We start from the raw sequence: 13,657 nt of genomic DNA, 5'->3' as shown, positions 1-13,657 counted from the left end.
ATACTCTCTATCTTTATTGTAGAAGCTGTTATCGCTCCATGTAGTTGTTCCCATTGTAGAAGACTGATAGAGATATTACAAAGATAGAAAAAGGGACCTACAGTTTCATTATAATATATATATATATATATATATATAGTGAATTACAGTTATACTGGGTGCTATATACAAATCTAGACAGGGAGGAGAGAAAAAAATTCCACTAACTCCTTGGCTGATTGTTTTACAACTGTTTGAACCTAATACTTACCTTCAGGTCAATAACACTATTTGTAGGATTACACAATTCAGTGAGGTAATGAGATCAATTTGAAGAAGGAGTCGCAGAGCCCTGGGTATAAATGAACAGCCTCCAGGCATTCTGAGAAGCTCCTCACCTACAGCAGCAACGTCACCATGTCCTTCACCGGAAAATATGAGGTTGAATCCCAGGAGAACTTCGACAGCTTCATGAAGATCATTGGTGAGTATTATCCTCATCTGATATGTTTTTTTTTTAGAATTTCTGAACAGAAAATTTGATTTAGCAACTTAATAATCAATTCTTTACAAGAAAGAAGTCATTGTGTTAGATTCTCATTTTGTAGGGTTTAACTCTTTACGTGAGTCAATAGGGAACATTTGAGGTAATTGCTACAGAGATATCTGTGCGGAAAAAAACCCAGTTGCAGTAATGGGCAAAGAGTTTATAAAACAAGCATCTCATTGCTCACTATAAAGACCATCCTGAATCTCCTTCATAAAGGGGCTGTATCTGAGTCGCACGCACATCCGAATGCAGCTGTGTTGTGAATGCAATGGAATGTTTCTGTCACTATAAGCACGTCCTAATGTGTACGCACCACACCATAGCCATTATTACTGACATTTCACCTACTCCATGCTAGGTGTAGGAGGTCGGTCTGAATTTGGCATCCACAGTACATACACAAATAGAGAGTAAATCTGGCTACATGCCCATGACACACCCTAACAAACCCACAAGATGGTACTCTTGTGTGCGTTCACATTATTGCCACCCCACACTGTAGCCAACCAAAACTGCCCATTTAGCATCCACAGAGAAAGGTCAGAGGGCTGTCCAATGCTGCTTAGGTACACAAAGTACAATATGTAAGCGGATAATAGCTAGATGCCGCCGCATATGAAGTTGCAATGCGACTTAGAATTTGGCACAAAATATATATTTGGTGTGCAATCATTACTCCACCCCATAAGAATCAAAATCATGTATAATTACCATGCAGCATAGTGGCAGAGTGGCTAGTATTGCTTCTTCAGAGAGATACCAACCAGGACCCTATCAGTGTGCAGTTTGCATGTTTTACAAATTCAACAAAACACTTTCATTAAAATATTTTTGGCCTTTTTTAAGCCAAACAATAGCACAGTTTTGGCATAGTATAAACCATAGAGACACTCAATTAACTGACAAACAGTGGTATTCTTAGATTACCGCTGTTTGGTAAATATTGAAAGCATGACACGAGTGCTAAGGGGTTGGGTATCGTTGATAAATGGGGCCCAATTAACTAAAATGTTACTGCATTGTCACCTTTCATAAGGCTGACTGTTACAAACTGATACAAATGGGTGAATTTACTAAAGTGAGAGTTTTTAGAAGTGAGTTTTAAAAGTGATGTTGCCCATAGCAACCAATCAGATTCTAGCTATTATCTTCTAGAGGGTGCTAGTTAAATGTTAAGTAGAATCTGATTGCTTGCTATGTGCAACATCACTTTAAAAACTCACTTCTAAAAACTCTCACTTTAGTAAATTTACCCCAAAGAATCAGCACATACAAGTGCCTATAGAACACCTGGAAGGAATACCTTGTATTGCTGTTTTGTAGGGATTAGTAAAACAATAAACATCTATCCTTTTGTCGGATAGGCATTCCTGATGAGAAAATTGAGAAAGGGAGAGACTTCAAGTACACCGCAGAAGTCGTGCAAAGCGGCAATGATTTCACCTGGTCCCAGATATATCCAGGATTCACCCTCACCAATAAATTCACCGTTGGTCAGGAGTCAGAGCTAGAGACCATGGCTGGGAAGAAGTTTAAGGTAAGTAATTATGAGCAATGAATTCCTGCAGTCACTGTATAGGAGGCACAGACCAAGCTATCATTCCATTGTTTCATGACTCAATCAAAAATAACAATCAATATTAAACAGGAATTATAAGGAAATGTACAGCTAAACTTAACTGGGGTTATTTACTGACACAACAAAATAACCAAAACATGTAATGTACACCAATCAGAGATCTGCTTTTATTGTCTAACTGGCACTAGACAGATACAATGGAATGCTGTTTAATTGCTGCAGGTCATATTAAAATTGTACTTTAATGCTTTGTTATGATTTAGTGGGTGATTGGAGAGACAGTGTGTGACTGGGGAGGCAGTGGGTGGCAGGAAGAGGCAGTGGTGACTGGGAGAGGTAGTTGGTGGCAGTGCAGTGGGTGGCAGTGGGTAGCATGGAGATGCAGTGTGTGACTGGGGAGGCAGTGGGTGGCAGGAAGAGGTAGTGGGTGACTGGGAGAGGTAGTTGGTGGCAGGGGGAGGTAGAGAGTAGCATGGAGATGCAGTGTGTGACTGGGGAGACAGTGGGCACCAGAAGGAGGCAGTGTGTGACTGGGGAGGCTGTGAGGTGGATGGCAGGCAGTGTGACTAAACCTATGTTTACTTACTGCTGTGTGTAGCAGGCTCGGTATAATCCTCCCTATCCCTCTGTCTTGTACCTAGTCATTGTTTTGTGTAGCAGACCCTGTATAACCCCCTATACACAGTAATTGTGTGTAGCAGGCTCTGTATAATCCCCCCTATCCCGTTTCCTGTACTCCGTCATTTTTGTGTGTAGCAGACTCTGTATAACCCCCCACTCCCTTATGCATCTGCCCTATACCCAGCCACTGTGTGTAGCAGACTGTAGTATAATCCCCCCTATCCATCTATCCTATACCCACTCACTGTGTGTAGCAGGCTCTGTATAAGCCCCCCCCCATCCCCATACTCTATACCCCATCATTGTGTGTAGCAGGTCCTGTATAATCCCCCCATCCCTGTACTCTATACCCCATCATTGTGTGTAGCAGGCTCTGTATAAGCCCCCCCATCCCCATACTCTATACCCCATCATTGTGTGTAGCAGGCTCTGTATAATCCCCCCATCCCCATACTCTATACCCATAATTGTGTTTAGCAGGCTCTGTATAATCCCCCCATCCCCATACTCTGTACCACATCATTGTGTGTAGCAGGCTCTGTGTAAGCCCCCCATCCCTGTACTCTATACCCCATCATTGTGTGTAGCAGGCTCTGTACAAGCCCCCCATCCCCATACTCTATATCCCATCATTGTGTGTAGCAGGCTCTGTACAATCCCTCCCATCCCTGTACTCTATACTCCATCATTGTGTGTAGTAGGCTCTGTATAAGCCCCCCATCCCTGTACTCTATACCCCATCATTGTGTGTAGCAGGCTCTGTATAATCCCCCCATCCCCGTACTCTATACCTCATTATTGTGTGTAGCAGGCTCTGTATAAGCCCCCCCATCCCCGTACTCTATACCCCATCATTGTGTGTAGCAGGCTCTGTATAAGCCCCCCATCCCCATACTCTATACCCCATTATTGTGTGTAGCAGGCCCTGTATAAGCCCCCCCATCCCCGTACTCTATACCCCATCATTGTGTGTAGCAGGCTCTGTATAAACCCCCCATCCCTGTACTCTATACCCCATCATTGTGTGTAGCAGGCTCTGTATAAACCCCCCCATCCCCGTACTCTATACTCCATCATTGTGTGTAGCAGGCTCTGTATAAGCCCCCCCATCCCCATACTCTATACCCCATCATTGTGTGTAGCAGGCTCTGTATAAGCCCCCCCATCCCCATACTCTATACCCCATTATTGTGGGTAGCAGGCTCTGTATAAGCCCCCATCCCTGTACTCTATACCCCATCATTGTGTGTAGCAGGCTCTGTATAAGCCCCCCCATCCCCGTACTCAATGCCTCATCATTGTGTGTAGCAGGCTCTGTATAAGCCACCCATTCCTGTACTCTATACCCCATCATTGTGTGTAGCAGGCTCTGTATAAGCCCCCATCCCCGTACTCTATGCCCCATCATTGTGTGTAGCAGGCTCTGTATAAGCCCCCCATTCCTGTACTCTATACCCCATCATTGTGTGTAGCAGGCTCTGTATAAGCCCCCCCATCCCCATACTCTATACCCCATTATTGTGTGTAGCAGGCTCTGTATAATCCCCCCATCCCGTACTCTATACCCCATCATTGTGTAGCAGGCTCTGTATAAGCCCCCCCCTCCCCATACTCTATACCCCATTATTGTGTGTAGCAGGCTCTGTATAAGCCCCCCATCCCCATACTCTATACCTCATCATTGTGTGTAGCAGGCTCTGTATAAGCCCCCCTTTCCTGTACTTTATACCCCATCATTGTGTGTAGCAGGCTCAGTATAATCCCCCCATCCCCGTACTCTATACCCCATCATTGTGTGTAGCAGGCTCTGTATAAGCCTCCCCATCCCCATACTCTATACCCCATTATTGTGTGTAGCAGGCTCTGTATAAGCCCCCCATTTCTGTACTCTATACCCCATCATTGTGTGTAGCAGGCTCTGTATAATCCCCCCATCCCCATACTCTATACCCCATCATTGTGTGTAGCAGGCTCTGTATAAGCCCCCCATTCCTGTACTCTATACCCCATCATTGTGTGTAGCAGGCTCTGTATAATCCCCCCATCCCTGTACTCTATACTCCATCATTGTGTGTAGCAGGCTCTGTATAAGCCCCCCATCCCCATACTCTATACCCCATTATTGTGTGTAGTAGGCTCTGTATAAGCCCCCCATTCCTGTACTCTATACCCCATCATTGTGTGTAGCAGGCTCTGTATAAGCCCCCCATCCCCGTACTCTATACCCCATCATTGTGTGTAGCAGGCTCTGTATAAGCCCCCCATTCCTGTACTCTATATCCCATCATTGTGTGTAGCAGGCTCTGTATAATCCCCCCATCCCTGTACTCTATACCCCATCATTTTGTGTAGCAGGCTCTGTATAAGCCCCCCCATCCCTGTACTCTGTACCCAGTCATTGTGTGTAGCAGGCTCTGTATAAGCCCCCCCATCCCCGTATTCTATACCCCATCATTGTGTGTAGCAGGCTCTGTATAAGCCCCCCATTCCTGTACTCTATATCCCATCATTGTGTGTAGCAGGCTCTGTATAATCCCCCCATCCCCGTACTCTATACCCCATCATTGTGTGTAGCAGGCTCTGTATAAGCCCCCCCATCCCTGTACTCTATACTCCATCATTGTGTATAGCAGGCTCTCTATAAGCCCCCCATCCCCATACTCTATACCCCATTATTGTGTGTAGCAGGCTCTGTATAAACCCCCCCATCCCCGTACTCTATACTCCATCATTGTGTGTAGCAGGCTCTGTATAAGCCCCCCCATCCCCATACTCTATACCCCATCATTGTGTGTAGCAGGCTCTGTATAATCCCCCCATCCCCGTACTCTATACCCCATCATTGTGTGTAGCAGGCTCTGTATAAGCCCCCCATTCCTGTACTCTATACCCCATCATTGTGTGTAGCAGGCTCTGTATAAGCCCCCCCATCCCCGTACTCTATACTCCATCATTGTGTGTAGCAGGCTCTGTATAAGCCCCCCCATCCCCATACTCTATACCCCATCATTGTGTGTAGCAGGCTCTGTATAATCCCCCCATCCCCGTACTCTATACCCCATCATTGTGTGTAGCAGGCTCTGTATAAGCCCCCCATTCCTGTACTCTATACCCCATCATTGTGTGTAGCAGGCTCTGTATAAGCCCCCCCATCCCCATACTCTATACCCCATTATTGTGTGTAGCAGTCTATACCAAGTCATTGTGTGTAGCAGGATCTGTATAATCCCCCCCCACCCTCTTACTCTATACCCAGTCACTGTTGTGTGTAGCAGGCTCTGCATAATCCCACGTCTGAAATTGGTCTACAGTTCTATGCATGGGGGCAGGTTCAGTACAAAGACGGAAGCCAAAATCTACAGAAAGGTCCCCAAAATCCTTGCTGTGGCCACACTCCCATGTATATGGCCACACTTCCACACACTGCTTTCCACCATTTCTCATGGCAGCCCTACATTGTGTTATCTCAGTACTACATACAGTATATGATATGTCATTGCCACATTTTTTTCCTCTTGAAATCTACTGAATGGAACTAAAGGAAATCTTTCGTTGTAGGCAACTGTCCGAATGGAAGGTGGAAAACTCCTTGTGGATTTCCCTAAATACAGCCACTCCTCAGAGATTGTAGGCGGGAAGCTAGTGGAGGTAAAGCGTTAGATTAAATTTGTCAGCATTTTTTGTTATCAACACACATATGTGATCTCTTTTTATAAGTGATTATTCCTGGGCAGTCCTGAATCAAATTAGAAATAGTAGGAATGTTTTACATGCTAGATGGGCTCTTTGTAATAATCATTGTTTTAACAAATAATGTTTATTCTAAAGTAAAGTGTGATGGAATATTTCATACCGTGTCCATCACAAATACACAATAATCCTCCCAGCCCCACAGATTCCTTCCACATGCTGAACAGCCGCTAGAATATATAAAAAAAAAAAAAAAAGCTTTAAAGTTTCAGCTCCTGGTATTTGTATTTGAACTTGCTGTGTTAATGTGAACAAAGATTTTATGAAACCTTCTAAATAGGACAAGTGGAGCTTTTGCTAGCATGTTATAGAACAGGGATAAGCACCCTGATAAACTCTGGGGGACGCATTGGGCAGCCCTCTAAACTTCAAAGGGCCGCATATTACTGTTAAGGTGTGTACACACTTGGCGATATTTTCAACAACGGAACGATAACGATATCGTTATAGTTCAGTCGTTCACTATATCAGCCAGTGTGTACAGTAAAATAATGAACGATAAAGATGAACGACCAACGATGCGCGCTCCCGCGGGTCATTGGTCATTGCCGTTCATCGCCCGAAAATGCAGGTCAACCTGCCGATATTGTCAGGTTGTTGCATGTTCGGGGATGAGTGATGGAACCCAGCACTGAACGATATCGTTTAGTGTGTGTCCTCAATGTCGTTAACGACATTGAGCACACCCCTGTCGGGGTGTCATCTAGTGTGTACGCACCTTTAGTCTAAGTATCAGGTTATATTTAGAGATGTGCGCTGACCCTCGTGTTTTGGTTTTGGATCTGGATCTCCCCTGGTTTTGGATCTGAATCTGGTTTGGGATTTTTTTTCCTTGGTTTTTTGTTACTCGATTTTGGTTTTGGATTTGGATTTTTTTCTTAAAATATCATAAAAACAGCTAAAATCACATAAAATGGGCCTGTTTTTGTTCCTACAGTATTATTAATCTCAATAACATTTATTTCCAGTCATTTCCAATCAATTTTGACCACCTCACAATATTATTTTTTTCATCTAATTAAGGCCAAAAGGTTGCATCCAGCTAACTGGCTGACTAAGCTAAGTAACACAGTGGGCGGCACTAACACGTGGCAGTTCAGCTTCCAATTTCCAACACGGATACAGTGTGTTATAAAGTATGAGTTGGATACACCAATAGTGCACTTACTGTGACAGCAGTGTCGGCAGAGCGGGGTTGCTGACGGTGTCCTCAGTACATGGAATGGCAGTGCTGGCAGTGTCCTCAGTTCATGGTATCTGTAGTGTCAGCAGAGCGGGGGTGCCAGCGATGTCTTTAGTGCAGGTTTTCTGGCTGTGTCGGCAGTGCAGGGATTGCTGACGGTGTCCTCAGTACATGGAATCTCAGTGCTGTGGTGCTGGCAGTGTCCTCAGTGAAGGGTACCAGCGATTTCGGCAGTGCCAGTGGTGTCTTTAGTGCAGGTTTGCTGGCTGTGTCGGCAGTTCAGGGGTTGCTGATGGTGTCCTCAGGACATGGAATGGCAGTGCTGCTGTGCTGGCAGTGTCCTCAGGGAAGGGTACTGGCGATGTTGGCAGTGCCAGTGGTGTCTATAGTGCAGGTTTGCTGACTGTGTCAGCAGTGCAGGGGTGTTATCTATGCAGGGTGCTGGCAGTGTCAGCAGTGCGGGGGTGCCAGCGGTGTCCTCAGTGCGGGTTTTCTGACTGTGTCGGCATTGTAGGGGTGTTCTCAATGCAGGGTGCCGGTGCTGTTGGCAGAGTGGGGGTGCCAGCAGTGTCCTCAGTGCATGTGTGCTAACAGTGTCGGCAGTGCAGGGGTGCTGGTGGTGTCCTCAGTGTGGGAGTGCCGGCAGTGCGGTGGTCGCTGATGGTGTCCTCAGCACATGGGGCAGCAGTGCAGGGGTGCCGGCAGTGGTGCTGTCAGCAGTGGGGGATGCTGCCAGTGGGGGTGCCGGCGGTGTCGGCAGCAGGGGGTGCTGGCGGTGTCAGGCAGCGGGGGATGGCTGGCGCCATCTTCTTTTGCTTCCTGTGTGCATATGAAATGGGCATAACGCTGATTGGCTGAGAGCCGTGACAGACGGCTCTCTCAGCCAATCAACGTTAAGCCTGCTCAATACAAAACCTCGCAACCCGACAGGGGCATCACGAGGTTTTGCCACGGGTGAGGGATCCGGGGCAGGCAAGGAGATCCAAGCTTGGCTCGGATCACCCCGGATCCCCGAAATTCAGATGGGTTTGGTTCTCTGAGAGCCAAACCCGCTCATCCCTAGTTATATTAAAACTTTTATCAATGAAAGAGGCACCTCTCTGTAATAACATATCAGCAGGACTTTTAAACAAGCATTATAAGTTATAACAAACAGATCTGACAATAGGAAGGAACTAGGGGCTAAAAAAAAATGCCCCAGGGCCACCTGTTGTCCATCACTGATGTACGAGAATGCACTACATACAGTAAATGATAGCTAGAATATGATTGGTTGCTATGGGCAACATCTCCCCCTGTCCTCTTTAGAAGGTTTGTTAAATCTCCCCCTTTAAGAAAACACCCAATAGTCGGTATGAGCCTTCTTTGATCGCCTTTTTTATATTACATTAATTACTGTAATAAACCTTATTGAACATATTTATCCTGAGATGGCAACAAGCATTGATGGGGTGATCTGACACTGTGGTCTTTCTGTGTTTTAATGCATGCCATAGTAGCAGCAGACGTTTCCGTCTCTGATGCCTAGCCTACTGCTTACTGTTGAATAAACATACCCATCACCTCTGATGCCACCGACTCATTGTAAACAGTTGGCTAGGCGATGTTCCTCATTGTGTTGATGGTAATCAATGAGGTCTGTCGTTAGTAGTCTGCTGGGCTCTTTTATGTACATGCCTATAGACCTTAAGCAGTTGGAATGGAGGTTTTGGCTGCATGGAAATTAGTTATTAGTTGATACGTAAACAAAATAACCACAGGCCAGGAGCGTATTCATAATGATTGCACGGTGCGCAGTGCACATGGGCCCGGCTCTGCACATCCTACACTTGCAATAAATCATACAGGTTCCGTGCAGCTTGTCCCTCTTCCTTTGTAAAGTGTCAGCAGCGCCATCTGAGTTGGATGGAAATTGAGCACTGACACCAGCCTATACTCGGTTAAAAAAATTGTCTAAAACCGGCATATTCACACTTACAAACACACAAGAAACCCAGGCGCTTATGTGCTATACAAGAAAAAAAATAGCTATTTGGTTGTTAATACAACCTGAATCTGTATATGACTAAATAAATAAAAAAAAACAGCTGTAGATTTCCAAATAAATACACATGTGATAAGTGAACTATAAAAGCAACAATGAAACTAAAGAAATAGGTGGAACTGCTCTAATTTAAATATAACGATAAGGCAGAAAATCCAATTTCAATCAAGACACGTTTGTTATTTTAAAACAAATCAGCATATTATTTAATATAGTCAAATTTAATTGCTTATTATATATCAATGTATATAAGAAATACAATGCCACATCCTAATAGTTATACGAATGCATACCTCCCAACTGTCCCACAAGCGGGCCGCAGTGTCCAGCGGTGGGTGGGAGGTTGGGGGTGTGCAGATGGAGAACAGATGCTGTGTGCATGCGCATGGCATCTGTTCACCGGTATACGGAGAGCCTGGGAGCTGCTCAGCATCTTGGAGAGTGCTGGGCTGGCTCCCATGGTGACGTAAAAGGGGGAAGCCACGAGGCTCCTCCCCGGTTTCTAGAGGTCCCTCCCCCTTTCCCAAAGCCCCACCCCTTTTCAGCCACGCACGCCTGCAGCACACGAACTGTCCCTCTTCGGGGTAATTAAAAGTTGGGAGGTATGTGAATGGGCTGCAGGCACAAGGTGAAAGTTAGTTGCAAGTAGCTGTGGATGCTATAGCTTGCAAAAGTCATTATAATGGCACCGAGAATAAGGAGTATATTTACTAAAGTGAGAGTTTTTAAAAGTGGAAATGTTCCCCATATCAACCAATCAGATTCTAGCTATTATTTTCTAGAAGGTGCTAGTTAAATGTTAAGTAGAATCTGATTGGTTGCTTTGGGCAACATCTCCATTTCTAAAAACTTCCACTTTAGTAAATTTACCCCTAAGTGTTCAGAATAAAATGCAACACAATAATGATTATGGAACTGAATGTTCCAATGTAGAAGACACTTGTAAGGAATCTGGACTAATATATAAGGATCATATTTATCAGAAGTTTCTCTGGTGGTGGAAATCCCAAAGTCCAGAATATGAAGGTGGCCACCGTGCTATGTATAGCTGCAGAAAAGCGTGACTCCGTACATACAATAAGGGCATTCTTCATACAATAAGGGCATTCTTAGTATTTGTGGGTAGTCCCAAATAATGGGGGATTTCAGGGAATAGCCTGCAAAGGTTTTTTTTTTTTTTATAAAAATGACCCTAAAGCTTCCAGGATTCCTAAAAAGATATGTTTGAAAGGCATACTAGGATTACAGAGCCTTGCTGAGGTAACTAAAAGTACACACAGGCTCATTTATCCATAGACCCCTTTCTCTGGGTCTCGCATGCGCAGTGGAACCAAACTTTAAGGTTAAAATACAGATTACAAATTATAGATGCAAAACAAAGCATATTTTTGTCACACTGAAAGAAACAAATCTTCCAGCTGGTTGTAGCAGTGATGTCACAGGAAGTATTTCTTTTACTGGCAATAGTGCTATTAGCCAATGGGGAAATCAGTCCTGCAGTGCCAAAAGGTACAAATATGCAATGAGAGAGAGAGAGAGCTGTGGGTAAATATTGCAGTGGTTAATAATGAGTGTACAACAGTCATAACTGTATATGCAAAAGTGTTTGTGCATTTGCAGAGTATTTGATAGGCCTGACTCCATTTTTTATCTCTTGTCTTTCAGACTTCAGTAGCCGGTGGAGCCACATTTAAACGAATTAGCAAGAAGGTGGCATAAGGTTCTAAAGAGCAATTTCTATTCTTACTTTGTGTAATCTTCAATGTTAAATACAACCATCAAATAAACTTAATTTAATGAAGCAATGGTGCTTTTATTTGTTAACGTGCATGATAAAGGATCCCTACACTCCCTACATAAATTCTTCATTATTAACTTGCCATTCCACTGCAGCTAAAAAGGGTTCTCCAAGGGGAAAATAATAAACCCACCTCTTCCTATACTCTCATTCAACAAACTGGTGCCATGTAAAGGATGTGGGTATTCTCAGTGGCTCCCTGACCCAGTTTGGTTGTCTGGGGCAGCCATTTAATGTTGCTGCTACTCCTCTATGAGACGCCCAGTCAGTAAGGGATCAGCCTCCAGGTAAATATAAGGACACAAAAGGGCAAAAACTCTCACATATACGTTGTGGAGTGGAGCTGTGTTTTTCCCAGAATGAGAACTGGAAATCATCTGGAGGACCCTTGTTGATGCACTTCTGCCCAAAACAACAGACTGAACCTGCTGAAAACATGATACGGGATGTAACCCTATGCGTTTATTTATATATCGTGAAAGACGATATTTATTGCAAATGAATAATTACCTTTTTAAAGGAAGACTTTATACTCATGATTTATGCATGGAATAAATGTAAAAATGGTGCAAGTATCTAGCAATACATCTCAGTAGTAGAATCAGTAGTATAGATATGGAGAACATATAAAGCTGAAGTTATCAATATGTAACCAATATCTTATACAGGACTGTGCAAATGTTTTAGGCAGGTGTGAAAAAAATGCTGCAAAGTCAGAAAGCTTTCAAAAATAGAAGTTCTTAATAGTTTATTTTTATCAATCAACAAAATGCAAAGTGAATGAACAGAAGATAAATCTAAATCAAGTCAATATTTGGTGTGACCACCATTTGCCTTCAAAACAGCATCAATTCTTCTAGGTACACTTGCACAAAGTCAGGCGATTTGTAGAATTATAGTCAGGTGTATAATTAACCAATCATACCAAACAGGTGATAATGATCATCATTTTCATAACGAGGTTGAAACACAGGGGCCTATTCATCATACCTAAAAATTCTCTGGAGGTAATTAGCTTTAGAACTTGCATGGAGTTCTACCTAATTACCGAAATAATTCATCATTCCTCCTCCCTATAACTATCTATTCCGAAAAGCTGTAATTGTTGCGATGACAGCTTTTCGGGAAATAGATAGTTTTCCCTGTCTACACTACCTTACCGCAGCTGGAATCTGTGCTGTGCATGCGCTGTTACATCTGTAAATCAGCTCATGCGCAGCACTGCCTACAGCTGCGGTAAGTTTGTGTCCCCCTCACCCCCTCCGCTCACCTCCCACCACCCCCGCACTGACCTGCCACCTGCAGCGCCTCCGGCTCCGGTGTCTGCTCTGACACGTGTTCTCCCAGCTGACCACAGTACAGATTAGAAAAAAAAAACATTTCTATTGTGTCCTGCTGGGAGAACATGCGTCAGGCCAGCCTCCGGAGCCAGAGGAGGGACCAGAGCGCCGCAGGAAGACGCCGGGGGACCTGCACATGCTGACATAGGTAAGTTTTACCTGCTATTCGCCACCTCACAGTGGCGAATAGTAACTCAATCAAATTCTGAAAATACATAATTTTCGGATTTTGATGAATACCATAATTTCCATATCCCCATACTAATGTACTAATGTATGGGGAGTGTGGAAAGTAACGCAGGGGGACTTAACCAGCAGATATCAGTGATCTCTTCATGAATACTAAAATAATGTTACTTAAGGAAAATGTCCTTAAAAAATGTATTTTAGTGTTGGTGAATAGGCCCCACAGTCATTAAATGAAACAGAATCAGTTGTGTATTTACTTCTATTTTTGAAAGCATTCTTAATTTGCAGCATTTTCCACTCCTGCCTAAAACGTTTGCACAGTATTGTATATCAAAAGATTAGTGATAAGGGCCCTCATTCAGAGCCGTACGCTCTGAATGAGGGCCGCCCTCCATAATTATGGAGCGTCCTCCTGGACGCTCGTATAGCTGTGGGTCACCACCCACAGCCTATACGAGCGTGCAGTTTGATGGCCGCGATGGTCTTGACCATCGCGACCATCGCCACTGCGAGCCGGAGCCTGCGGTTGAGTTTTTCAACCGCAAGGCCCGAAGTGATTTTGGCTCTATCAGAGCCAAAATCACTCCCACTGACATCACTAGTGATGTCAGTGGGCCAGCTTCT

General features: G+C 44.3%; 1 protein-coding gene across 1 annotated transcript; it reads left to right on the top strand.

Moving 5' to 3' along the window:
• Positions 1-396: 396 nt before the first annotated feature.
• Positions 397-11,437, top strand: LOC148517256 (gastrotropin-like). Its single transcript, XM_088479004.1, has 4 exons — positions 397-463; positions 1,894-2,066; positions 6,288-6,377; positions 11,372-11,437. Exons 1-4 carry the CDS (start codon positions 397-399, stop codon positions 11,423-11,425), a joined length of 384 nt encoding a protein of 127 aa, XP_088335130.1. The 3' UTR covers positions 11,426-11,437.
• Positions 11,438-13,657: the final 2,220 nt, after the last annotated feature.

This window comes from Taudactylus pleione, unplaced genomic scaffold, assembly GCF_031769625.1.
Source record: "Taudactylus pleione unplaced genomic scaffold, aTauple2 ptg000225l, whole genome shotgun sequence".
NCBI lineage: Eukaryota > Metazoa > Chordata > Amphibia > Anura > Myobatrachidae > Taudactylus > Taudactylus pleione.
The sequence above is the reverse complement of the archived record's forward strand: the minus strand, read 5'-3'. Positions and strand labels throughout refer to the sequence as shown.

Bases quoted from the DNA above. Each gene is read 5' to 3' on its own strand.
- LOC148517256 (XM_088479004.1), top strand. From the start codon at position 397: ATGTCCTTCACCGGAAAATATGAGGTTGAATCCCAGGAGAACTTCGAC. The intron at 2,067-6,287 runs GTAAGTAATTAT...CTTTCGTTGTAG, and splicing joins TGGCTGGGAAGAAGTTTAAG to GCAACTGTCCGAATGGAAGG. The intron at 6,378-11,371 runs GTAAAGCGTTAG...CTTGTCTTTCAG, and splicing joins TAGGCGGGAAGCTAGTGGAG to ACTTCAGTAGCCGGTGGAGC.